The sequence below is a fragment of the Vulpes lagopus genome, chromosome 10 (genome assembly GCF_018345385.1).
Source record: "Vulpes lagopus strain Blue_001 chromosome 10, ASM1834538v1, whole genome shotgun sequence".
Taxonomy (NCBI): domain Eukaryota; kingdom Metazoa; phylum Chordata; class Mammalia; order Carnivora; family Canidae; genus Vulpes; species Vulpes lagopus.
Genome location: NC_054833.1, coordinates 57,152,926 through 57,180,437, shown reverse-complemented (window position 1 = coordinate 57,180,437; position 27,512 = coordinate 57,152,926). Strand labels below are relative to the sequence as shown.

Here is a 27,512-nt window from a genome sequence, read left to right as displayed (position 1 = left end):
GAGCCTTCAGGGGCTTGCTGGAAAGGTATTACCCCCAGAAGGACAACACAGCCTCCCCTACAGCATCCTTGCTGCCAGCGGACCATTCAGCCTCCCCACTTCCCTGCTCCCCTCCTGCAAGTCCCTCCCTCCAGGGGGCTCAGGACCCTTTAGACCCAGCTCCCAACTCCTGCTCCAGCCTCCCTCCCACCCCGGCCTGCCTCTATCCAGGGGACATTAGGCCCTCAGCCCATGGCTTGTCAGGATGAGGGTGCAGCATGGACCCATGGGGCACCTGACAGACACAAGGCAGGCGCCAGGGCTCAGGCTTCTCCGCACAGGTGGCAGAGCCCTGGTGGTGAGCATGGCCGGCCCAGCAGCCCTTCCTCATCTCCACAGAGAACAAATGGGAGGAAACAGGCCTCCACTGCAGCTGTAGAGCGTTTAATTATCAGAGAACGAGCTCCCTCCCAGTGGGCCAGCAGAGCCGCCTGGTGGGGAGGGACTGGCTCCCCGAGCTCCCTGGAAGTGGCTGATCGATCCATCTTCCTGGGGACCAGGGCCGGGGCCGCTGACTCAGTTCTGGGGTTTGGACGTCTTGGGGGCGAGGACTCTGGCTCCTGGGGTTATTATGGAACAGTTTAGGAACTCCTAACCACAGGGCAGGACAGAGCCTGCTTCCCCAGTCCTGCAGAGCAGAGCCCGGGGCTGATATGGACAGGACTTTAGCTGCCTTCCCTGACTTGGGGCCAAGAATCACACCAGCTGGGGGAGCTACTGACTCATCTTGTCCCTCATCCAGCTGGGAGCCCAACCTGGGACCACAGGGGTCACAGGGCGTTTGCTCCCTGGCCCCTTCCTGTCTCGGAACAGTGAACCCCGTGTGCCCCGCTCCCTCCCCCAGGCTCCAGCAGTTCCGGATATGGAACTAGGGCCCTGTGAGCCTACTGTTCAGTCCCCTCCAGCCAGGGTCCCTGCTGGCAGTCGAAATATCCTCTCCCAGCCTGCTGGCCACAGAGAATGCTGTCCCCACCATGAGGACGCAGCCATGCATCACGGCTGACTCCACCTGTGCCAGGAGCTCCAGCCCGCAAGACCCTCAAGAAAACCCCAGCAGGTACTTAGGACACAACAATCCCCACTTTACAGACCAGGAAACCCGGACAGGGCAGTGGTCCCAGCCCTCGCTGGGCATCCACCCTGCCCTGTGCTGCCTGCCAGAGAGCACACATGCTGCTGGGCACCCCGGGGAAACAGCTTAGCCCCTCGAGGCCTCTGCAGCCTCCTCTGGGCCAGGAGGGCCAGCATGGGGAGCATGGAGAGTGGCTCTGCACCATCGAGGGGCCTGTACCACCCGGCCCAGCACAGGGGGACACACTGCTCTGGACTCTCACTGGCCCCTTCCCACCCTGAAGTCCCAGGGAGGCCCCGGCCAGGGGCACCCACAGCCCACCATCCCCACCAGCCCTAGCCAGCCCAGGTGGGCAGAGGGGACTCACTTAGAGACAAGTGAGAAGGCGTCCGAGCAGACAGCAGGGCAGGGCACAAACTTGACGAGGATGTGGCCCAGGGCTGCTGGGAAGTGGGCCCGCGTGACCTTCTCCAGCACGGAGGTGAAGGTGTGGATGTCGGCTGCCTTGCAGGATGGGTCGCCCACACCCGTGTCCAGGATGTTGCCCCCATGCAGCACCAGCAGGAGGACATGTGTCTTGCAGGAGCGCTGTGGGCAGCCTTCCTGAGAAGGATATCCGTCGGGATAGAGACCCATGGACAATGGCACACAGCACTCTGGCTGGCGTGTCTCAGCTCCTAGCTGGGGGGCCCCCTGGCTCCCAGTGTGGTGGGACCTCGTGTGCATTCAGAGGGAGGCACGCAGGCTGCCAGCAGAGCACGCGCCCTACTGTGGGGGCTAGAAGGGTCCCAAGAGACCCTCCTGGTTCACGCGGGAGCCAACAGCCCAGAGAAAGATGAGCACCTGCCCGGAGTCACACAGCGAGACCAGTGAAGAAGAAGTCAAGTGTACACCAGCCTGGGGCTCTCCCAGAAATCCTGACCAGAGGTGGACCCAGACACCACCAGAAGCCCAGCCCACCTCATTGTCTTCATGGATCTCGATGCTTCCCTGGGCCGGGAACCTCTGTCTTCTCAAGGAAACCCGGTACAGTTCTCCTGTTGGGGGAACAGAGGACTCAGCACCGTGGGACCCCCAGTGTGGGGGCCGCAGGTACTCCCAGCTGGAGGGACAGCGTCTGGACCCACCTCCAGGCCAGCAGGACCAGAAAGTGGAGGGAGGCCAGCACCATGCAACCCCGGAGGCCCACAAACAACTGCCTTGCCTTCCTCCCGGGTGACAAGAATGCCTGTAGGAATGTCACCTGGTGGCATCTGCTTCCAGCTACGGACACACATGTGGGCTGAGCATGACTCTGAAACCTGGATGCCTGTGTCAAGTATTTTATGCACATCTGCCTGAAGCCAGGAGAGGAATACCGCGGCCTTGCAGGGGGTCCCCGGGGGCAGGTGGACCCCCGAGACGCACAGCAGTATCTGAGCCCTTGCTGCTGATCACCGGTGAGCCCAGGATGAGACCGTCCTTGCCTCCCTCGGCTGCCACTCCTCCTCTGGGGCTGCTTGGCCCAAGCCCTCATCCCTGTGCCACAACAACACATCCGGCGGGGAGAATGTCATTTTCTCTGTGCGGCCGAGCCACAAGGCCCGACTACAAACCGCTCGCATGCCTTCAACAACGGGAAGCTCACTCACCTCCTACAGCAGCCAAGTCCGCAGAGTTGGTCCTTTCTGTGCGTGCCCCCGCCCCATCGAAGAGCCTGCTGCACCTGCTGGGGGTCATGTGGGGAGGACCCCCCGTCCCGGGGGGCTCTGAGGGAAAGCCTGAGCAGGGGAGGGCAGGAGCCCACGGAGACGTTCCATCTCCCAGCCACTGCCCTGCGGCCCATGTGCTGGGCCAAGAACATAGACCCAGAAGCTTTTCTGCCCAGGGAGGTACACATGGCAACTACTCGGTCCCCGTAGATGGGGCCTGGGCTAAGAGTAACTGCCTTCTGAGCTCGGGCTGCAGCCCACACAGTGGGGAATGGTTTGGGCGGCAACGGTGGGGTGGCCCAGCCACAGAGGATGAAGACCTCGGGGTGAGGTCCCCTGATCGTTCTCCAGCTTCTCAGCCACCGGACTCTCTACCACCATGTAGACTCCGCACCGGGCCCTGCACTCAAGACAGGCTCCTGGTAACACACACGGGGAACAGGCCTGGTGTTTGCTGAGTGGCTACTGTGGCCCAGGTGCTGCCACCAGTCCCTGCAGCCACTGGAGTTTTTGTTCTCTGCACATTAGCCCCATTTCCAGGCAAGACACTGAGGCTCATGCGCCCCGGGTCATGTGCTCCAGGCCACACTCCTTGTGAGTCCGAGTGAGCCCACATGCCCACCCCATACCTACCAGAGGACCCTGCCCTGCTGCTGCAGGGGGCGACACCACAATCCCCCGGAGGCTGCGCTCACACAGCCCGCCCTGACTGGCATCCCTAAGAGTGGCGGGCAGGGTGCCCGGCGCAGACCCCTCCCAGGGCACAGCAGCCATGCTCTGCGATGCATGGGGCCCCATGTGTGGCTCCGGGCCTGGCGGGGACTGGGCGACACCTCACTTCTGAGGTAGGACAGAGCTGGTCTGAGGCGAGGGTGCGTGAGCCCAAGTCCTGCTCTTGGCAGCTGTGCGAGCAGGACTCAGTTTTCCAGTCAGGCCCGGGTGGGCAGTGCAGCAGGCCAGCCCAGGGGCCATAGCAGGCATTGTGGGGCCGCAGGTGACAGGGTCCTGGCCACCCTGAGCCCTGGTGTGACCATGGGCTCCGACTGCATTGCTACCAATTAGCGTCGCAAGCCCTCAAATAAGCGGCAGGAAGACATGAGGGCCCTGTGGTCACCTGGGTGCTGTGCCCTCGGCGGGTGGGGCTGATCCTGCGCCCTCACTGACCATTCACACCATGGGCATCGTGTCCTCAGGCCCCGCCAGCAGCCCAGCACCCCCACGCCTCCCCCACCGAGGATGAGGGTCTGGCTCCCCTTTGTGAGCAGAAGCCACACAGGTTTTGCTCCCAGGGTGGGAAGACAGGGAGGCCTGACCCACAGAGCTCGGTCTGGCCTTGGAGGATGGGCTGACAGGACCCAAGGAGCCCAGGGGGAGTATGTGTCTGGCCCACAGAGGCAGCCTCGAGGCCCCCCAGCCTGGGCCAGGCCCTCAAGCCTTCTGCTGCTCCAAGAAGCAGACATTCCCGCCCCCCCAGGTAACTGAGGCCACCCCAGGGTGGGGTGGGGTGAGCCCACGGCTGTTCCTGGGACTGTGTCCTGTAACCACTGTGCCGCCCCGCACCTCTGCCGGCCCACCTCGCCCCCAAGGCACCTCCTGCCAGCTGAAGAGCGGGGGCATATCCGCTGAATCACAACCTCGGGAGGCACGAACCACCATCATCCCTCTAATTACCCAAGTGCCACTCTGCTCTTGATGTGGAAGCTGAGGTCAGCACCCATGCGCGTGGCCCACGGAGCAAAGCATCACCCGACTCGCAGTGGGGTCCACCATGTCTGCCCCCTGACACTGGCCGCTGCCCCCACCTGCCCTGCACCCCCCCCCACCTGCCACCCCCACTGTCGAGGGAGCAGAGCCAGGCCCAGCCCATGAGCACGTGGCTTGTCCCCGTGAAGGACCCACGCAGTGCCCCATCCTCTGAAACACACTGAAGCCAACATGCGGGCGGATTCCAGGGGTGAACTCCCCCCCCACAGGTCTGCGACTTGCTCTGGGTGGGAAGTGGGATGTGCAGTGGGAGTGTCGGTGACAAACCAGAGCCTCGTTCCCTGGCACATGGGGGGTCTGTGGCCCTGACCCCCCAGTGGCCACACACAGGTGCCACACCAAGGACAGGCATGGAAACGGTCCAGGGACGGGGACAGGGACCAGGACAAGGATGAGCACCCTTGTCAGAGGCAGGTGTTGTCTGCATGGTGGGACAGGTGGTTGTTTCTGACTTCTTCTCATTCTCAGGGGAGCCCAGATTCCCTGTGGTCCAGCGAGCACGCATGCATCCACGGGCAGCCGTCATGCTCACACGGAGCCACAGCCCCCACTTCACCAAGTGCAAGCACCACAAATAAGACTGAGTGTATCCCTGCCCTCGGAGCTGAGGGAGGCAGGACAGGCTGGGGCGGGGGGGGGGGGCGAGGATGAAAGGGAAAAGGAAGGCCTGTGAGGGAGCAACAACGGTGAAACAGGATGAGTGAATCAAAATCCCACATTTGGGTCACAAAGCCAACTGGACATCACAGTGGCCTCCTGCTCCCCTGGCCAGGGCCCAAATGTGTGTCGTGTGTCCAGGTGCCTGAGGAACTCAAAGGGCCTGGGGTCACGTGACACAACCTAGGCTGGGAAGGGGGCAGCTCTGTGGGCAGGTGCTGGGGTCTTCATTCAGAATGAGGAGGAAACATGCCTGCAGCTCCGGCCACTAGGGGGCTCAGTGAGCCCAGTGACTGGGCAGGAAAGTGATGGAAGGGGGTCCCTGTCTGGGGAAGGGCAGGCTTGAGGGGACGTGGTAGCCCTGCACGTCCCCAGGAGCTGCTTTCGGGTCACAGGACGGAGGGCAGGGCCCAGCCAGCGAGGTGAGGCGGCTTCTGGAGAGTTCTCAGCCATTCTGGAGGGACCCATGGTGGCCCAGAGGGAGGCTGGACAAGCTGGGCAGGGGGACACCAGGCAGGGGGGCGCAGGTCAGGCTGCGGGGATGGATGGGGGTCCCTGCTGTGACAACTTAACCCCTGCAAAGTTAGAACCCATCCCATCAGCCTGGATTCACCTGCTAAGAGGCTCAGTGCCCAGGGGGACAGTCAGCCCCCCACAGAGGCGCTGGCCCACCCTGAGGCCTGACCGCTGCCTGTGAGCATGGGGGCAGCTCCCAGGGGCCACTGCGTGGGTGGACGTGGCCCAGGCTGGGAGCAGCACCACCCTGAGTCCAGCCCGAGGCGGTTTCCAACGCAGGGCTGCTAGAGACCCTCCTGCCCTGGGAAGGGCCCTGGGAAGGGCTGGGCACCTGCTGTGTTTGCCTTGCCTCCTCCCCCAGTATCTCTGGCTCCCCCCATGTTCATCCCTGGGGGGTCCTGCAAGCGCAATTGCAGGGCTGGGGAGGTGCACTCAAGTTCCAGGCCGGGCGTATCCACCCTCCTGAAGCCGAAGCTGCTCTTCCCGATGCCTACAGGGTGCGGCCTGCCCACAGGGAGAAAGTGCCATCCACCCCCGCCAACCTGGGCCCTACGGGGAGGCCGGCACAGGCCAAGGGAATCAACTGCGTCCTACCCACGCCCACCTGCCTGCACGCTGACCCCCGGCAGGTTCCAGAAAAAGGACAGCATGTGGCACTTATACACTGGCCCAGGTACCTGGCCTTGGAAACCAAACCAGAGGATGCCCGCTGATCTCACCCCCAGGTCAGCATCACGTGGCCGCCTGGGCTATCGGGGAGCAGCCGCTGCTCGTCCACAGCTGCAGTCGGGGGCACTTGGAACACGGAGCACAGAGTGCCCCTGACGCCCCGGACCCGAGCTGGAAGGCGCTCGTACCATGCTAGACCCAGCTGCACCACTCGTGCTGCAGACACAGGAAGCAAGCTGCGTGCCCCCCGCAGGACACTGTTACCCAGTTCTCACAGCCACGGTGGTGACACAGGACAGCCTTCCCGAGGCCACTGGGCCGCCAAACCTAGTGAGATGCTGAAATAACCTGGAGACAAGATCACCGAGACCAGCAGGGGGCAGGACAGCGCGGGCGCCACCGGCGTAAAAACACGCAGACATGTGGGTATTTGTGGAGATGCGTGTGTGCAGGGAGGAACCAGCGCCCGGTGCTCCCGGCAAGGGGCTGGGCAGGCCACGGGGCGGCAGGAGGGTGTGCAGCACCTTCGTCCTGGTAGAAGTCATGCCGCTGACGGGCACGGCCTACTCAGGAGTCGGATTAAACATGAGACTTTCCTCTGATGCCCGTGTAGTGGCGCCTCCTCTTCTGAGTCACTAATTCCTATTATCCCGCTGCTGGGGTTGCTTGGGTTCCATGTAGCGGCTTCCTGGCTTTTGTTTCTAGGCACTCTTTTGTTCCCAGAAGGAAAGAAAACTAGAGATGGTCTCAGGCTAGAAAGAGACCCCGCAACCCCTGGAGGATGGACGACCAACCGTGAGGGCCCAGGATGTGGGACTACCTGCTGCACAGGTGGGAGCCGCCCAGGCTGGGCCCCGGGCCCCAGGGTGTCTGCAACCCGAAAACAAGGTCCTTTCCCTGGACTCCCATCCAATGCCGTGTCCAGGCAGGCCTTGCTTCTCCTGCTGGAACTCTGACGAAGTCGTGGGCCAGCTTCTGCATGCTGCACAGTGATCCTGGGCCCCGGCCCCACACTAGCCTCTCCTCTGCTTTCCCCTCCACTCACCTCCCCCCTGAGCTCCAGCACTAGGCCGCAGGATGGTTCTCGAGCCTCTCCTTAGTCCTCTCACCATGAGGTCTTTGCACATTCTGCTCCCCAAGCCCTGACTCTTCTTCATGCTGCTCCTGAAGCCTCAGTGGTCCTTCCCACCCCCACCCCCGGGGCGTAGGGGGGCGGGGCTTCCGGCCTCCCTCTCCTCTTCGCAAAAGCACGGAGGCTCTCTGTTCTGGGACCCGGAGGCTCTCTGTTCTGGGACCCGGCCTCATAGTGTCGGCTCTGTGGTATCTGCACTCATCAACTCCTCCATCCTCCCAGCTGTGCCCTGTGTCCCCCAGCCAGGGACAGGGTTTGTTCACGCTCCACATAGTCCCCAAAGGCTGTCCAGATGCCAGCATAGGGAAGATGCTCACCAAGTATTTTTCAAAGTCATGAACAAGTATTTTGCTCCCACTCAGGCCCCCGTGTAGGAGGCTGAGGATGCCCCCGGCACAATATAGATGTGTTCATGTGCACGCCGAGGAGCATGCACAAGCGCATGGGCATACACACACATGCACACAGGGACAGACCGCGTCGGCACAGACACGCGGGAGGGGCCCCCCAGGCAGCCGTCTGCCACCCTGAGCTCACTAAAGCTGAGGCTAAATATAGCCCGTCTGCAGCTGCGCACAGGCCGCCCACATGGCTGGGAAAAGACACCCGATCCCTGCGGGGCCACGGGCCAGCTGTGGGCAGGGGCTAGTGCCCCTGGGGCTGCTGGGGGGTGGCAGGCAGGCACCCAAGACAGGAGGTCCTTGCTGGCCGTCCCGGCATCTGAGCCACTGGTTGGTCTGGTCACAGGCTCCAGGTGGTGGGATGCGAGGTCAGGCCGTACGCATAGGGAGGCGGGCACTGCTTGGCATCCACATCTTCTCTGTCCCTTCTGGGCGGCCACAGCTGTAACAGGTGAGGCGGCCATGGGGCCAGGCTGGGGCCAGGAGCAGGGTGGGTCAGGACTAGCCACAAAGCCAGGCTCTGCGGGCAGCCGCGTGGAGGCTGGGTTGGGACAGAGACCACCCGGGTTCAAATGGAACCAGGCCTGGCGTTCAGCCTGCACTCTGGTCGGGTATTGGTCCAGGGACAAGACAAAGTTCAGAGTCCCACCTAGGAGGGAGAGGTGGAGCTGGAGAGCTTGAAGGCAAGGAGGGCAGCGTGGAGGCCTGTGTGGAGGCCGGTGTGGAGGCTGGCAGTTCTGGGAGACAGAAGCCAGGCAGGACCTCCAGGTCTCTGGCTAGAGTTTGTGGAAATGGCACCGTTCAGCCTGGAGGAGGAACAGGAGTAGCGCCGGGGAGCGGACGGGGAGCCTGGGGCAGGCCCAGGTCAGGCCAGAAGCCGTTGAGTGTCACTGGGCTTGGAGCAGCGTGAACTGGCAGAGGGGACCAGGAGGCGTGGAGGCGACAGGAATGCAGAGGGCGCCAGAAGGTTGGCACCATGACCCGGGGGCTCCCCCGGGCTCCTCGACCAAACGGAATGATCTGGTGCCAAGTAACGGGCCGGGTGGAGGCTGCAGGTCTCCAGGCCGTCCCTGCTGCTGCAGGATGGAGGCCACACAGCGTCTGAGAGGGAGGACTCCTAGGCAGCACCCGCCACACGTGCCACTCACACATGTCCGTGGGGCCCAGGAGGACACATCCCTGCGCAGGGCCAACCCAGCGGTCACAGGACTGGCAGAGCCCTGAGCACACGGAGTTCTGAGCGACCTTGAGCCAGCAGCCAGGCTCATGGAGGGCCAACAACACGTGAAGGCCGTTCGCGCTCTGTCCCGCCACAGTTCTGGGGCAGGCCTCGGGTCACGTCTCCACAGCTGAGTAATGGGAGCTCCGGGATGTCGGGGAGCTGGCAAGGCAGGTCAGGGTGCAGAGGCTCGGGGACTGCGAGGAGCTCGCAGGAATGTCCTGATCTGGGGCACCTCGTATCACCTCCTCCTTTGTCTCTCGCGAGGCACGTGCATGCACACCATGGACGGCCAAGCACCTCACCAACGTCCTGGTTGTGTACTTGCTGATTCGGGATCGCGAGCAAACAGAGCTGGACCCCGCATGACCTCCATTGTCTCAGGCAAGCAGAAGTGTCCAAAGGCCGAGCTTCGTGGACGGCGTAAGCAGCTGGATGAACAGCAGGACCGCCAGCCAGCCACGTTCTCAGGAGTCCTCACCATCCACATGCTAGCCTCAGACTCAGCCCACTGGCCCCGCAACCTTGTTGTCTCGTCCCCCTGAGTGAGAAGATCCTGAGGAAGCAGACGTGGGAACAGCTGGTAACAGAATCCAGATAAAATCCATGACCTCGGTTTACAAGCCAAATAAAGGAGATTTCACCTTCACAGAAACACACATTTTGTTTGGCCGGGTTGAGAAGCGGCAACGTGGGGTCGGCCCCGATGTGTTCCCTCCCTGGGACATCTTGTGGGAGACCCCATCCCGCGGCTGCCAGATATTCCCAGGCACGAACGAACCTTCCACCTGCAAACGCCCCACCTCGAAGCTCAAGGGCTCTTCCACGCAGGTGCCAGTTCTCCACTGCCCCCAAGGACTCCGGGTATGCTGCAGAGAGCCCCCCGCACCCTGCTGCCCGCATTTCTCAAGGGAGCAGTTCCTGACCCCCGCCACCTTCCCGTGGAAAACACGACCCAGGCCCCCTGCCGCCCCATCTGCCCTGTGGCCAAACCCACCACTTCCCTGCTGCCCCCCATCAGGAAACGTGAACCCGCCGATGTGTCCGGGTCTTCACTTAGCCGCCTACGCAGGCTGAAATCTGGGTGCTCTGGGACATTGCCACGCTCACACCAAGCCCCCGCACTCATGGCCTGGCTTTGGGGGAGCCCTCGGCAGAGGTACCCAGGCCCCCCGGCCCCTGACGGGCCTTGTCTGCACCTGCCCCTGGGCGCTGGAACACCTGCCACAGGTCAGCGATAGACGGGCCTGGGTTGGGTAGTGGGCAGCTGCGCTGGGCCCCCGAAGCCTCAGCCACAGATCCAAACAGCAGGACAGACACTGAGGGGTTCTGAGCGTTTGCACCCCTAGACATGCCTGGGCCCCCAACCCTAGCCTCCTGATGAGCAACGCTGCCATCGCCAAGCACTTGTTTGAAGCCACCCCCCAAGTCCCCTTGGGCATCCAGGGAGGACATCCTGCGTTGGCCGCGGACACCCCCTCCAGGAAGCCCCGACGGACCTAGAGACCAGAACCTGGAGGTGGGGGTGCGCGGGGGAGGTATTATGACCCAGCACCACGTCAGTGCCTGCAGTGGCCCAAGGCCAAGTCACCCAAAAGCACTTGCCCCGAAGGCTCTGAGGGTTTGCACTGCCTTCCTATCCTCTCTCCACCACACACAAGCAACACATGAGGCTTTGCAGGGTCCCGTCTGCCTCTGGGCACAGCAGCCCCCCCAGCCGCCCTGCACATGGGAACCTGGGGCCCCAAGGAGCTCAACTGATGGGGGGGCAGGCCCAAGGAGGCCGAGCCAGCCAGGGGTCGGCCATCACTCACGCTGCTTCTCCTGGAGGGTGCTGGACGTGCACGGGGTGCTCCCATCTCCTGCAGAGAAAGAGAAGGAGCGTGAGTGGGTCCCCACCATGTCGCCAGGCAGCCCTTCCCAGAGCTGGAGTGGGCAGGGCCTCTCACCTACTCACCACACTGGGCCCTTCATGCCCCGGCACACCTGGAGCCAGGGAGAGCGGGGCCTGTGTGCCTGTCCTCCCCCCTTCATGGGGCTGCAGCTCCCTGGCCTGGGTGGGGGCAGCCGGCCCTCCCCTCTCCTCCTATTGTCCCTACCCAGGGGGTCTCCAAGTCCTATGGGGTCTGTGTCTGAGACTGGGGCCCCACCGTGGAAGGGCCGTCCCCAGGCCTGAAATGGTGCACACACTCTCTGTGCCCCTCCCCACACTGCGCACAACCCAGGCCAGGCCCCGTGGATTCTACGGAGGTAGCTGGGGTAGCCTCCCCCCCCACACACACACACACACACACGAGAGGCCATTTTCCGCAGCCACAAAAGTCACAGAAACTCCTCGTTGCAAACATGGAAGACGCCAGCAGACACAAAGGAGGACGACACAACTGTAGGACCCCCGGCCTCCTGAGCCCTGCTCCACACGCATCTTCCGGAACTTCGGGGCTCCCATCCCTGCCTCTGAGCTCCCTACGCAGACCCGGGGCAACAACGAAGCACAAAATACCCTTCCCATACTTCTGGTTCCAGTGTAGACGATTGCGCGACCAAGTGCCAGCACCCAGGACCATCCTCCCAGGGCTGTTAGGATAACATTCCGCGGGGGTGGGGGGACTTCACAATGACGCCGCTGGGGGGAAGCTGCAAAATCGCACCATCCTAGTTATGATGGCAACCGGCATCTTTGGGGATGCAGAACTCAATCCCAGGACCCCGGGGTCACGCCCTGAGCTGAAGGCAGATGCTCAATCGCTGAGCCTCCCAGGTGCCTGTCTTCGTGCATTTTTAAAGACTTCCTTAAAATCACATGTCCATAGAGGAGTCTGGGTCAACAGGCAGGGACCTGGGTCAGGCCCCATGCTCACAGCCAGCCCAAGGTCTCTGGGGCCCCTGTATGCTGGAGTTGGGAGCAGTGTGGGCAGGAACATGGGTACTGACACCTTCCGGGCCAGTGCCTGCCCCCCAGGTGCACTCGCTCCCCATCCCACAGATCCAAGGATGACATTATTCAGAAAGAGGGACGTTAGCCCCAGACCCAGGGCCCTTCAGAGCCCTGACTGCAGCACAAGGGCCGTTGGCGTTTCTTGGGCATCTGCTGGGAGCCAGGCCCTTAGGGAACGGGCCATGCATGGCTGAGGGACCAGCAGGGTCTGATTCATGACCGTCCTGCTCCCTTGCCCAGGCCTAGGGGTGACTCACCTGGCAGCTTACAAGCCACTGACACCACAAAACACATTCATTACCAGAGAGGGAGTGTGACTTGTGTCCCAGGCAGAATTTCAGGGGCGACAATGTCTGTGTGCACTGGAGCGGGAGCCAGGGGTGCAGAGCCGGAAAAGGCCAGGGGAGGGTCCCGAGGACACACGCGGTCCCCCCTGGGTGAGGGGTGTCCACCCCCAGGAGGCCATCCAGGTGAGCCGCCCAGCAAGCAGCAGCTTCCCAACTTGTCTAGCATGTCCCCCGCTCCTGCCCCAAGGGGGCTCCTGGGATGGGGACAGGAGAACAAGAGCAGGTGTCCCAGGGAAGCTGGGCTGCCCCACCCTCACATGGGCAGTGAAGCCTGAACCTGAACGGGGCCTCAGGGGGTGGGGAGATGCCTCAGATCCCACCCTCCGACCCCAGGACCCTCCGACCCCAGGACCCTAGGGACAGCAGGCGCTGGGGTGGGAGGGAGGGAGGGAGGGAGGGAGGAATCTGGGGCCCACAGTGGAAGGCCGGGCTGTGCTCCCTGGGCCTGCTCACCCGGCTGTACCTCTGCCTGGCCTTCTTCACCTGTGGACACTGCCAGGAACTCCTGCAGACAGGACAGGCCATGGGGGGGACAGAGGGCACAGAGGCACAGAGGAGGGCACGGAGAACACAGAGGGAATGGGGGCAGGGCCTGCAGGTCCCCAGCCCACAGAGTCCCATGCCTCTGGGTCACATCTCCTCCCTACAGATGCAGACCCACCAGCGGCTCCCCACTCCCCACCTCCCCAATACACCATGCTCCCCTCCCCGTCCCAGGAGCCAGGGGTTCATGTCCACCAAAGGCTGAGAGGCCTGGGGAAGGAGGGTGGGGCAAGCACTGGGACAGGGGGCCTCAGGGAGGAAGGTGCCAGAAATATCCTTCCCAAGGAACAGGGGGGCAGCAGCTGGGATCCTTGGGTAGAAAGGCCCCCACCCTCCTGCTCAGGGAGCTCCCCACACACCCAGCCTCCAGCTCCCCAAGCTGCAGGGTCGGGGCTCCCTCATGACCTCCCACCTGGACCCCTGCTCCCCTGTACACCTTCCCGGGCCCTCTGATCGCCTTCTCATTGGGCTTCCAGAAAGATCTTTCAAGATGGTGGCTCTTGCTCCAACTACTCTCTGGGTCCCCAGGGCACCCCTGAGAAAGCCAGGACCCCTTACCACTCCGAGCTCCCTGCTGCTGCGCCCCCTCTTGCCTCCCCAAGATCTCGGGCCCTTACCAGCCCCAGCACCTCACACCCTGACTTCAGGGGACATGAACCCCCACGTGCTTGCCCAGAGTGCCTCACTTCCCAACCCCCCTGTGCATCTTCGCACCTGCTGCTCCTTCTGCCTATCGCACCCTCGGGGTGCCCAGAGCCAGCAAGGCCTCCTGATCCTTCCACCGCCGCTGCCTTGCTCCCACTGTTGCAGGTGATCGGCGCACTGGATGGTCCCTACCACATCCCGCTGCCCCGACCACACCCCGCACCCTGCCCCACGCCACCCGCCTGCCCCACCCCATCCCCTGCAGCTGGCAGCACGTCTGTATGTCGACCAGTGCGCATGAGCTGAATGCACAACAGGGGAGGGAAGGCATGGACACGCGGTGAGCACTCCCTGCCTCAGGTCCCGAGAGGGAGGCGAAGCACACCCTCAGCCAAGGCAGGGCTGTGGGGAGGCTGTCTGGAACAGGCCAGGCACCGGGAAGGCTCCCCTATGACCGGCTCCACTCTCAGCAAGAGCCCCCAGGCGGCTCTGGCTAGAACGTGGGGTGAGCAGGAGAGCAGGGGGTGCCTGGAGACAAGGAACACAGGGTCCACGATGGCCCCTCCACACCATCCCACGGTGGACATGCAGCCACGGCGAACTTACCATCCCCCGGACAATTGTAACAGCGAGAAGGAGGGTGAGCAGCAGACTTCTGGCCTGCCGGCCCGGCTGGCAGGTTTAAGCATCTGTTCGCGGAAGGTGCCTCCCACCTGCTGGCCTCACGGCAGAACCAAGTGACTGGATTTGCAGCACAGCGGCGGAATAGGGCGAGTAAGCCAACAACATGATCCAGCCTATTCCTCCCACCCCAAATCCCTAGAAAATGACCCCAAATATACTTCCAGGAGTTGGTCTCAAGCAGAATCCTAAGACAAGAAGGGGTGCCCCAGCAGACCAGGCACTGCTGGCTGTCACCCAGAGGGCAGACGGCAGAGGGCAAGGGTGGAGGAGGGCAGGGCCGGCCACATGGTTTGCAGAGCCTGTGCAAGATTTTCATGTCGCATCTTTCTCAAGCAAGACTGCACGTGGGGGCCCTCGTTCAAAATCATCACGGATTTTAAGATGTCAGCGGCAGAGCACGGAATCCAGTGAGAGACACTGGTAAGTGCAGAGCTCTGGAGGGCCACAAAGGTCAAACGTCCATTAGGCCAACTGCCGATGGAGCGATGGAGCGGAGCAGAAGCCGCCACCTACACCCTGCAGGGGAAAGCCTGTGGCCAGAGGACAGGCAGCTCGCGGCGGGGGGGTGGGGGGGGTGGGGACGGGGATGGGCCCCTGAAGGAAAATCCAGGGGCCAAGGAAGCTTCTAGAACTGCCAGGTTGTGCCACCCCACCCCACCCCCCAGCGCTGCTTCCACCAAGCAGAGGCATCTACCCTCAGGTGCGGGGAGGGCCGAATGTCTGAGGAACAGGACACCCTGGGAAGCTAAAAATACCAAGAAACCAGAAGCTAATGTCACCCAGCCGCATGCTCTGCCCTCCCCATTAATTAGATGACAGCTGTTGGCAGCACACAGATGCATCACATCACCCAGACACAGGGCAAGGGCGGAGGAAGTGTAGCTACAAAGGGGGGTATGTGGACTGTGGCACCCAGTATCCCCAGGAACACCAACTGCATAGAAGGAAGATGCCAAACTCGGTGACCCGGGGGGAGGGTAGTCCAGAAAAATGGATCTGCGGACCCTGGGGCCAGTCAGTGGCAACAGTGACGCACAGCCCTCAGGCTCCAGCGAGCACCAGGATGACCTGAGGGCAGTTAAAGCAGGATCTGTCATGGGGCACCTGGGGGGCTTAGTGGTTGAGCATCTGCTCAACCTTCTGCTGAGGGCGTGACCCCGGGGTCCTGGGATCAAGTCCTACATCGGGCTCCCTACAGGGAGCTTGCTTCTCCCTCTGCCTGTGTCTCTGCCTCTGTGTCTCTCATGAATCAATAAATAAAATCTTAAAAAAACAAAAAAAGAACAGGCTCCACGAGCCTGGGAGAGGGCTCCCAGCTCACATTTCTGACAAGTTTCCAAGGGATGCTGAGGCTCCTGGTCCAGGAACCACATCATCTAGACGCAGGGCATGAGCCAGAGTCCAGGAGGAACGATGGGGAAAAATAAAAGAGCTTTCTGGAAAAGTGAAGGCTGAGAAGTTGGTCGGGGCCGCCCAGGTGGTGCTGGCATCCCTCCTGTCAATAAGAATGTGACCTTGATGACATCCAGTTTGTTTCTGAGACGGGAAGAGCCCTGCCTGTGAGCAGCCCCTTAAGTGACAGCTCGTAGATTATTGGTATAAATTATTTAGAGAGACACATGTAAACTCTGCTCATAAGAGAGTAGCAGTGTGTCGAGGACCAAGTGAAATACACCCCAGGAATGCAAAGCCGTTTGACATATGAGAATCAGTTGTAGTAACAGGAAACAGGACCCCACAGGACCACCTCAGTAGGTGCAGAAAAAGCACCTGGCAAAATCCAACACCTTTTCACAATAAAAGCGCTGATCAACCCCAGAATAGGGGAGAACTGACTTGACCAGGTAAATGACAACTACAGAAAAAGCAACAAACAAAAAACCTGCAACGGACACCATATTTAATGGTGGAGAACTGAAAATGCCACCAAAGACTGGGAACAAGACGAGACGTCAGCGTTCACCATTTCTATTCAGTGTCATGCTGGAGAATCCAGCCAGGGAATTCAGACATAAAAAAGAAATAAAAGGCACCCAGGTTGGAAAGGACGAAGCAAAACAACCTGTTTGCAGATGACATGATCTTGTACATAGACAATCCTAAGGAATCCTTATCCCACAAAAATAAACTTAATAAATGATTTCGGCAAAGGTGCAGGATATGGGATCATACACAAAAACCAACTGCGTTTCTATATACTTACAAGTGATCCATAAATTAAATTAAGAAAATAACTTAGTTACAACAGCATTGAAAAGAATAAAATACTTTGGAAGAAATTCAACAAAACCAGTGCAAGATGTGTGCCCTGAAAACTGCAAAATGTCACTGAAAGAAATTAAAGACCAAAACTAATAGAAAGATGTCCCGTGTTCACGGATTAAAAGACTAATATTGTTAAGATGGCAATACTCCCCACATTGATCTACAGATTCAACACAAACCCTCGTAAAATCCCAGCTGGGTTGTTTTTTGGTTTTTTTCTGGGTTTTGTTTTGTTTTGTTTTGTTGGGTTTTTTTGCAGAAACTGAGAAGCTGATTCTAAAATTTATGTAGCAATACAAGGAATACAGAATGGCCGAAACAAATGCTCAAAAGCACAGCAAAGCCCATGGACTTCTGCATTTTCTGCAAGTGCACAGTAATCAAGATGATGTGGTCCTGGCCCAAGGAATGGAATTGAAAGTCTAGATATAAATCCATGTTTCTGATCCATTGGTTTTTGACAAGGAGGCCGAGACAATCCAAGAATTGTCTTTCCAATATGTGGTTCCAGTACAATGGGTTACCTGAAGGCAAAACAAGGAAATGGAACCGCTACCTCACACTCCACATAAAAATGAACTCAAGTGGATCAAAGACCTAAACCTAAGAGCTAGGCTATAAATTCTTAAGGGAAAACAAAGGGTAAATCTTTATGACTTTGTATTAGTTGATGGTTTCTCACATATGGCCTCAAACACAGTAACAATAAAAGCAAAAATAGGTTAAGTCAGGCCTCATTAGAATTTTAAAACTTTGCATACTGAAGGGAATTATCAAGAAGGTGAAAAGACACCCTCAGAATAGGGGAAAGTATCATTTGTAAATCATATCATTGATAAGGACCTAACATCCACAATATATAAAAAACACAACTCACCAAGAGAAAGACAAACAACCTGATTTTTAAAACCGGTAAAGGGCTTCAACAGACATTTCTTCAAAGACGATGAGCAACAATCAATAATCACATGAATGTGCTCACCACCCTCAGTCACTGGAGAAACACAAACCCAAACCATAACCTGATCCACTGTGTCACACCGCTAGTGCGGCTTTCATCAAACAACAATGACGAGTGTTGTTGAGAATGTAGAGAAGTCTGAACCCTGGAACAACACTGGGGAGAAGGGGACGTGGCGTGGTCCCAGCTCTCCCACTCCTGGGTGTGCGCCCAAGAGAACTATAGGTGTGTCCCCACAGAAACCTCATAGCAGCGTTACTCATAAGAGTAAAAAAAAAAGTGGAAATGACCCGAATGTGCACCAGCTGATGAATGGATAAGAGTTATCCATTGTTCTGTTGTTGTGCCACAAAATGGAATGACGTCCTGGTTTGCATTACAGCCTGGGCAGGTCTCAGAAACAGGGCGCAAGGTAGACATCAGGTACAAGAGGCCATTTCTTGTTGGATTCCGCTTCTACAAAACTCTGGGGTTTTGAGGGGTGACTGCTGACATGTACAGGATTTCTTTTTGGGGGGATGAAACATTCCAGAACCAAGTACAAGTGATGGCTGTTCAGCCCCACGAATATACAAAGCATACAAAAAGCACTTGAAGGGCCGCCTGGGTAGCACAGTTGATTAAGCATCTATCTGCCTTCAGCTCAGGTCATGATCCCCGGGGTCCTGGGATCGAGTCCCTTATCGGGCTCCCTGTTCAGTGGGAAGCCTGTTTCTCCCTCTCCCTCTACCTGCCACTCCCCCTGCTTCTGCTCTCGCTCTCTAATTAAAAAAAAAAAAAAAAAAAAAAAAAAGCACTTGAAGAGGGTGGGTGCATGAATCATGCCTCGGTTTTAAGGCGAACTCGGCAGGACCTACTTTCCTAGGACGATTGTTCGTGGCAGCTCCGAGCTTCCCAAGAGTGCTGGATGCAAGCACCTTCCTGTTCTGTGTCAGAATCTCACTCAGGGATCTTTGGCTAATTAGCTCACACCAAGGTGCATGTGGTCTATTTCCATCCATGTCCAACCCACTAGGAGACTGGAACTTAAAAGAACAGGAGAGATGGAAATGTTGCAAAGCATGGGGCGAGTCCATGGCACCTACGGATTGATATCAGGTTGTTATGGGGAAAAACCCAGAGCACACGAAAATGAAAAGAGGATTGTTTAAACACACACATACACAAAAGCAAAACCCTCCTCCCAAAAAAACCCAAAACAGACTCTACAGAAGAGCTGACCAACTCTTCAACTTAATCAACTGTGCTACCCAGTTGGACCAGACAAATGGCAACAGCTGGAGCAGACAGGACTGGGCAGCTACTGATTGGGTTGGAGCTGAGGAAATTTCCAGAGCCCAACAAGGACCCGAAAGTAAGAGCAGGAAGGGCAAGATGAGACCCAGGTGTGGCATGTCCCTGAGGCAAGTCTGATAGGGGCAATGGAGAAAGAAATACTTGAAAAAATGATAAAAAGAAAATGCACGTGTTTATGTGTGTACATGTGTACATGTGTGTATATAAATACATACACATTATATGTAATCACTGTACACGGATGCACGAATACATCGTACTTATGTCGTGCGTGTCATGTGTGCATAGGGAGTAGATACTATATCATACATCACGTATCGTACCTGTATGTGCATACATAGGACACATTGTATCATCTTATATATCATTCATCGTCATACATCATGCGAGCATGTGTATGGAGTATATGTTACACATCATGTGCCGTCAGGAACACGGAGAGCACAAAGCAGCTTTGGGACATTCAGGCAGAGCTCAGTAGGTGGCTACTGAGCTGAGTCAGCAGCCTGGGGACAAGGTTGTGCCTGGACATGAACTTGGGGTCAGGGGGGACCCCAAGGGCCAGTTTCGAGGGCAGCCTTCTCCTGACCTGCTCCCGGTCCCTCTGCTGTCCAGACTCATGCCCAGGGCATCCCTCGAGATCCCCCCGCTCAGCCTCCTCCTGCCCCAGGTAGCCCTGGCCAGGACCCTACTCCTCCTGGGCTCTGCGCCCCACCAGGGCCTGTGCCCACACTACACACAGGGCAGCCCGTGTGGTGGTGGACAGCCCTTAGGGCTGAAGCCCATCATGAGCTCCCAGGGGCCAGAGGTTCCTCCTCCTCGCCCCCCATCTTCCCGCACTCTCCTGCTGCCCCCTGTGCCCAGGGAGACCCCAAAAGTGCTGTCCCAAGGATCCAGCCATAGGGATGCCCCGCATGCATCCTGGGGTGATGATGATGGGCCCTGGATGCACAGGGCCCTCCTGGCTCCCTTGATCCTCACAAGGTCGGTTCCAGCCCCACTCTCCCTACGAACACACATTTGCCATTGGCTTGCATGGCTGCAGAGCCAAGTCCACTCCCAGACCCCAGACGGTGCCCAAAGCTCCCCTCTGCAGCCTCCCTGGCCCTCCTGGCTCTGCCCACCTCACCTCACCCCACCCCAGCTCACACTGTGCCAAGTCTCCATCCGCGGGGCAGGGGGTAGGGAAAGGACGGCCTGATGGGAGGTCAGGGCACATCTGGGTTTGTCTTACTGGCATGGAGCACCATCCTGGGGAAGCACCTGTACCTGCTGACCCCTCCTGGGTCCCCTGGCGTTTGGGACAAAGGAAGGAGCTGTCCAAGGGCTAGGCTACTGACACGGGGCTGTGACAATAGGGGCTTTGCCTCTGGACTGGCCCCGGGGCCAGCTCCCTGTGAAGGTGCCAGTGGCCCTTGAGGCCTTTCTTTATGACCGTGACCCCCCACACATACACCTCCACCACCATCCAGCCAGGAATCAGGACCCCAGGGATCTGCACCCGCTGCCAGTAGCTCTGACGACCTGGGGCAAGACCCAGCTTCAAAGAGCCTTGGGCTCTTCACCTGCAAATGGAGCAGTCATCCCCCTGGCACGTCTACTTCCCAGGACAGTGCTGAGGGGGACGGAGTTCCGGGAAGGTCACCAGCACTGAGCCGGTTGCCACCCAACGCCCTTCTCCTGGGCCAGGCGGGACCACGTTGCCGAACGCCCCCTGAGGGGACGGCCTGGCCCAGCCCAGGAGGAAGGAATGACTGTGGGGAATGAGGGAAGGGAGCCAGAGGGGTGCTACACAGAGTAGGGAAGGGATGGCCCCGGGCCACATCTGACCCCCCTCCATCTTGTACACATCACCATGTCACTTTAGCTCTCCACACCCAAAGGCAGGAGCCTGAGACACCAGCCTGCCATGTCTGCAGATGCACTCCCGGTTGCTCCCACCCATGAAAACCCTCCTGAACGGACCCCCAGAGACTCCTGCACTTGCCGCCCCAGCTTAGCCAGCTCTCCCCACAGCACAGGCCCAGCCCTCCAAGGACACGGCTGCACCCCTGCCCCTACTGATGTGCATCCCTGGGGGCAGAGGGTAGAAGCTCAGGCGTCTGCACAGGTGCCCACGAGGTTTCTGCAGGGATGTGGGTCCAGGCAGGGAAGGCGCCCAGAGACCCGTGACTGTCCTCAGAGCCGCGGGTTCCAGCCCGGACGCCCACACCCCCCCCCCCCGCCCCCGCAGCACGTCCATGCCTGGGGCTCCGGGAAGTGGAGTCTCACCCTGATGCTCCTCCAGCTTCCCCATGGTCTCCATCTGCTCCACCAGGTCATTCGAATTCCACTGGCTCATCCCAATGAGGATGGCATTCTTCCCTTCGGCCACCTCCTCTGTGGGCAGAAGCAGAGATGGCCGTGAGCATGCGGCCCGCACCCCGTGAACCTACCTGTGGCCACAGACTCCCGCCATGGAAGGGGTGTGTGCTCTTGGACAGCTGCAGCATGTTCCGGAAGCTTCCATCAGGAGAAAGCACAGGTGCTATGCCCTATGGGGCCCCAACATGAGGGGGCACGTGCGAGCGACACCGAAGACCCCATTGCAGTGTCCAATCCCGCCTCCAGGAGTGGAATTTCCTGAAAGGAAGTGTGTGGGGGAGGAAAAGGAAAGCCACGCCTTGTTACTTAACCTCTCCTAGCCTCAGTGTCTCCATCTGAAACACGGGAGCGGCAAGGTCTACACTACACTACAAAGCTGTGGTGAGGGTTCCATGAGGCTGTGGGTACTGGTCCTGGTGTGCATTGATGAGCAGGTTACAGTCACTGGCCCGTGTGACAAAGGGGTGGCTCTAGGATGTGGGGTGCAAGTGGGGTAGGGGCAGCTTTGTCTGCAGGACTAGGCGGCAGAAGGCTGGGCTCTCATGCCAAGTCTGTGACCCTGTAACATCTCCAACTCCCCCAGGCCTCCAGCCCCATCTCAACCCATGCCCTTCTCCAGTCTAAGCTCAGCAAGGACCCTGAAGGCCCAAGTACAGCACGCACAGGTCAGCGGCACCCTGGCTGGGTGTGGCCCCTCGTCCCATTCCCAGAGACAGGGATGTCCTCAACCACAGGCCGCCAGCCGCCCCCAGCCCTGCTTTCCAAGGGACGGGCTCTCCTGGCAACGGGCACCGTGCCCTGTGTCTTTGAGCAGACAGTACAGCGCTGGCAAGGGGGATCCTCAAGCCCATGACAGCCACGGACGAGGAGCCGAGCCCCGAGATGCTGCCAAGGATAAGGACGAGGCGCTGGGGCTGCAGCTGGGGACTGCCCAGGGTGCCACAGGCTCTGCGCTCAGGCTCCCGCCCCACGTCCCGCTGGATCACCTGCTCACACATTGTGGGGTCTCGTCGCCTGGTCACCTCACTGACGCTCTCACCCACCCAACGCAAGCCCTGCGCTGAGATGGTTGTGGGCACCTGACACATGTCCACCTGATCCTCCTGAAGGCATAACGACCATTACCATATCTGTTTTACAGACGAGGAAGGAGAAGCACCAAGAAGTTGGGGACCTGGCCCCAGGCTACAACCAGGATTACAGCAGTTTCAGGAACTGCCAACCCCCCTTGCCCCCCACCTGGCACCACACACACCCAGACCATTCCCCAGGGTGGTGTGCTGGATCCGGGACCATGTCGACACCTGCAGGCAGCGCCTGCCGCCCCCCCACAACGGGTTCCAGGCCAGACCCTGCCCTACATGGGCTGGGCCTTTGCACACATCCCTCAACTGGCCCTGTCCTCGTATCTATTCCACGGGGGCCGCGACTCTAGTCGTGCAGCCGTTCCCAGGGTGCCGTCCTGAGTGCCATAGGTGACGCCGTAAACATGAAAAGGCCGCAGGGCATGAGGCGCTGTCAGCAGGAAGGTATTGGGCAGGTCCAGCCTGGGGGCAGCAGGGCCACAAGGCGTTAGAAGCCCAGTTTGGGGTTAGATGGACTTGCTTCAAGCTCTGGCCTCGGACAGTGGCCTGAGCTCTATGACCCGGGGTCTTCGTCAGCGATAGAACAACATCGTGGTCATGCATGCCCTGGGGCGACACGAGGTCACAAAGGAAGTGGTTACAGGGCCTGGAGCCAAGCTGCCCTCTGCCCTGGGGTGTCCTGGCCAAGGACTGGGCAGTGGCCTCCTGCAGGGCTGGCTCTCCCAGCCCCGTTGCCCAGGCACACAGCCCTTCACCTGTTCCTGCCAAGCCCAGAGGTCTGTGTACCTGCCCGTGCATCGTGAGACACCACCATCCCCAACTGCCCCCCGACAGCCCCTGACTGCCCCCAAGCAGCCCCCACCACCCCCCAACTGGCCCCTGGCCGCCCCCACCACGGGAACCCGGTTTTGTGAGAAAACACAGCAGTAAAGTCATCCTGACACGGCAAGACAGGTGACCTGGGGCTCTGGGCCTGGGGCCATGCATCCAGCAGGTGCTCAGCAGGGCTTGCGTACATATCCCAGTCCCAATTCCTCCAGGGGCCCCCAGGGCCCAGCACAGAGGCCATCCTCCCCTCCTGGTCCACCATCCCACAGCCTCACCATCCTGTCCCCACACTTGGCGTCGGCCCACCCAACGCACCCCGGCTCTCACCCCCACCCGCCCCATCCCTCCCAGGCTGCGGGGCCTCTGCCACAGGGTCCCCGCCCCTGCCACCAGGACAGGCCTCGCTCTCTGGGCCCAGGACCTCTCTGTCCCCATAGGTCCCTCTCTCCACAATCCCTGGTTAGCTCCTGAGGAGCCACCCTTCCTCACTCTGCCTTCCAGAATCTTCCGTGAGCTTCCCATGCCTTCTGCCCCCCACTCATGCCTCGACCTGCTCCACCCGCCCCGGGACTCCTCGGATGGCAGCAGCCTTACTCTGCCAACAGCGGGCTCCCCTGGTGGAGCCTGGTGGCCGTCTGTCTGCTGCACATCTATCCGTGCAGTACGTGCCTCCTGGCAGGGCCCAAGCACCACAGCGGGCCGGCTGGATCAATGCCCCACTTATTGATTTTGCATTTCAACTTCTGGAGGTTGCTCCCTGCATGCTGGTACTAACCACCCATGACCTCTGCACCTACTTCACCCCCATGGAGCCCCAGCTCTGACCCCAGGCTGACTGGACCTGACCCTAGCCTGTGGCCACCTGGCTCCACTCAGCCTCTTCCCACGCCGGAGCCTCCGCTGCTGCTGCATCCATAGGACGCCCAAGCAGCACAACTCCTTGTCCCAGCCCCATCCCTTCCAGGGTCGCCCACCCAACACCGCCCATCTCCCAGGATCCAGAAGCACCCTGCCCTGGGGCCCCCAGGATTAGACTGCAGATCTTCCCCTGGGGCCACGAGCCGCGGTTCAACCTCCATGGCCAGCAGTGTCCCCCTCGTCGGAGACAACCCTGCCCCTGCCCTATAGAGACCCGGGACCCAGGCCCCACAGCTTCCCTGGGGTCACACACCAGCCAGTCACCAGCCCCACATCTGTCCACTACCTGCCCTTCCGTGGGGGCCACGCCCTTGGGACAATCCCAGACAGAGATGCACCCCACATTCTCCAGGACACCAACCGCTGTCAGGGCAGTGCACCGGTTTCTCTCAGTCCCGGGGGTAGGACCAGGAACAGGGTCTCCATGAGGCCGAGGGCAGCTCCCGGGGCCGGCCTCCCACTGGAGGGCAGCAGGGCGTCAACGGTGCCAGGTCTGCAGCCCTGGGCATGGGAGCCACGGACAGTGGTGGACACAGAGGACGCAGCGGCAGCAGAAACCTCTAGGGTACCCCCTGGAGGGGGCTCGGCTGTGCTCCCATCAAGCCACCCAGGCCAGGTGTGCCCGGAAAGCAAACCCTGGCCACACCCTTCTACCCCCAGCTTCCCCCCGCCCTCCAGATGCCCCTGCTGCACCCTGGCCTCCCAGGCTGCACCCCCCAGCTGCCCTGGCTTCACCCCGGCCCCCCCTCAGCTTCATCCCCCAGCCCAGCCCACACCCACACCCACAATTGCTTGTATGAGTTCATGGCGAGGTACCAGGCTGTTGTCTAGATGCCAGGGGAGGGCCCAAGGACAGCCAGCATGTCCCCAGGGGCCCACTGCTCACCCCATAGCATCCCTCAGATTACATCGGGGGGCAGGGGCCTCCACTTTTAACGGTGTCACTGAGGAGAACAGTGCTCAGTAAACTACATGCAGGTAAAAGGACAATTTGGAAAGTTTGGGCACAGGGACCTCAAAACTATCACCCCCAGAGTTTTCTCCCGCCCCCAGGCCCCTCCCTGCTCCTGCCACACAGGCGCGTCACATCCCAGTTCTGCGTCCTTGGGTCAGCCCCCAGGGCACTCTGTCCACCCATCGTCTCCCACTCACAGCCCCCACCCCTAGGGCCTGCCCTTGTCACGGCCATGCCGCGTCTCCCTGCTCAGCTGACCCACTTTCGTGCACTTGTTCACCTGCCGCTGTGCATCTGGGCTGTGTCAGGTTTGGGCAGCAGCTAGTGCAGTCCCTGCACACGCTCTCGGGTGGACGTGCGCTCTCCCTCGCCCCGGGCAGACACCCAGCGACAGGACAGCCGGTACCCGGGGGTGAGGACCATGAGCTGTGGAGGAGCTGGAACCCACTACACACAGCCGGACCGCAGCTGCTCCTGCCAGCAGTTTGCAAATCCCAACTCCTCCATCAGGGTTGGTGGAGGCAACTGGCTGTCCTCGCGGGCAGGGGGCAGTGTCACACCATGGTCTCAGCTGGTGTTTCCTGGAGGACGGACGGTCCAGTGTGTCTTCTGTCTCTGCTGAGGTGTCTCTTCCTTTGTTTTATTTTCGGCAACTGTTGCTGCAGCTCACCCACTGGCCGGCTATCTCCCTGTCCCCAGCCACGCGATGGCCCCTCCGTGAGGGCAGCGCCCACAATGCCCGCCCTGCAAGGGCAGCGCCTGCTCCCTGATGGGTGGACACCCAGTGAACATAGACAGTGGAGGGGGTGGTTTCAGCCCCAGCTCTGCCCAACCCCGAGTGACCCTGGACAAGCCTCCCAGTCCTCAGGGCTGTTCCCCAGCCTGGATATGGGTGGCCAGACGAACTCAGCTTGGGCGTGGTCAGGGCTTGAGCCATGGGCCCCCCGATGCCTCCAGGTTTGGCCCTGCTCTATACCCCACCCTCAGAGGCTACACCATGGCCCCCAGATCCCCTTGGACAACAGGAGGAACGCACCTCTCCTGGTTCTGAGGATCTGGACCCCATTGCCCAGCCCGCAGCACCCATGGGGGCATCGGCCATGTGGCCCATGGAGCTGCGTCCTGCCTGGGCGGCATGGGGTGCACAGACTGCTCTGTACCCCTGCCAAGGCCCCCAAGCCGCCCACACACGAGAAGGATCCTGCCCCCCCCAGGGCCTAACCATCCCCCCTGCACATGGCAAGGGGCTCTCATCTTGCCAGGGAAACCCCCATATGAGGTGGGGTGTGCATGGGGGAGTCACGGGGGAAGGCCACAGGGGAGGTCATGGAGGAGGTCATGGGGGAAGGTCATGGGGAGGTCACGGGGGGTCACAGGGGCAAGGTCATGGGGGGTGGTGGCAGGTGCAGAGGGAGGTGCAGCCTGTGGGGTAGGGGCAGGATGTGCCCACAGCTGCTGGAGGGAAGCAGGTGAGCAGGCCCTCAGCACTGCCCACCACCTGCCGTCCCCACCGTCCGGGAGCACCCACCCTGGTGAACTGCAAAATATTTGAAATAAAAGTGTTCTGAGCATCAAAATATTGACAGCACTGTTGTCACACTGTCAGCCAGTTGCCACGGAGAAGAAAACCCACAGCCACTGCAGCCAGACACCCACGGGAGGTAGCACGTGAGGCCCAGGTGGGCCGGGGAGGGCTGGGGAGGCCTGGCACCCGGGCCCTGCTGCCCTGAGTTGGAGTCTTCCCCGTTTCCAGAAGTGCAGAGCTGACGGGGAAACCGAGGCACTGCGCAGGCCACGTCCCCAGGGTCCCTCTCAGGCACAGTCTGTCTGCCTTTCAAGACCCTGTTCGGCCAGGTGTTTCAGAGCTGCCGTCCCAGGAGCGAGCAGACGCCTGGACGTGGTGACTTCCCGGGGCAGGGCCGGACAGGCAGTGAGGACGGGCCCTGGGTACAGAGGAGGCCTCAGTGCATCTCGTCCCCGCCCACTCAGGCTGGGCAAGCGTGGCTGTGGGGACTCTCCCTCAGACATTGTGGGCAGACCTGCCGCCCGCCGGCACCGCCTCCTTTCCTCGCCTCCATCCCCACGTCCCCCCAGGGCCTGGTCACCAGCTCTGTTGGCACCTGGGCCATTGCACTGGGTGGTGTCGCTTCCCCTGCAGGAGCCTGTCTTCCTCCAAGTCCCTCCTGGTCCTCCTCTCCCCCAAACCCCAAGCCCGCGGAGGATGGTGCCCATGCCCCACGGCCGATGAGAAAGGCACAGCCCCTGCCCTGGGGATGCACGGGTCGGTACATGTGAGTGTGGGACATGGTGAGAGTGTGGGGCGTGTTGGCCCCAGGAGAGACGCCAATGCTCATTAGGGATCCCTCTAATGATGGGGCGAGGGCATTCACTTACCTCTGGCATCAAAGAATTCATCGTCAGAGCTCTCCACCGAGTCGCTGAGGACAGTTCGAAGGTGCCAGGGGGCACCACCACCCGGGGGAGGACCACCTGCCAAGGGGAACACACTCATTAGCCAGGCCT

General features: G+C 60.3%; 1 protein-coding gene across 4 annotated transcripts in view; it reads right to left on the bottom strand.

The window, feature by feature from the left end:
* Positions 1–27,512, bottom strand: part of PITPNM3 (PITPNM family member 3) — a 60,487-nt gene that overhangs the window by 19,344 nt on the left and 13,631 nt on the right. For 2 of the 4 annotated variants that reach the window (XM_041772828.1, XM_041772830.1), the window contains exons 2-6: positions 27,384–27,479; positions 21,111–21,218; positions 10,975–11,022; positions 2,072–2,148; positions 1,479–1,714 (exon numbers count right to left, since the gene is read on the bottom strand). In XM_041772828.1, coding sequence (XP_041628762.1) covers positions 1,479–1,714; positions 2,072–2,148; positions 10,975–11,022; positions 21,111–21,218; positions 27,384–27,479 — 565 coding nt within the window. The remainder of the gene's footprint in view (positions 1–1,478; positions 1,715–2,071; positions 2,149–10,974; positions 11,023–21,110; positions 21,219–27,383; positions 27,480–27,512) is intronic. The other 2 variants (XM_041772829.1, XM_041772831.1) reach the window with 1 other exon arrangement.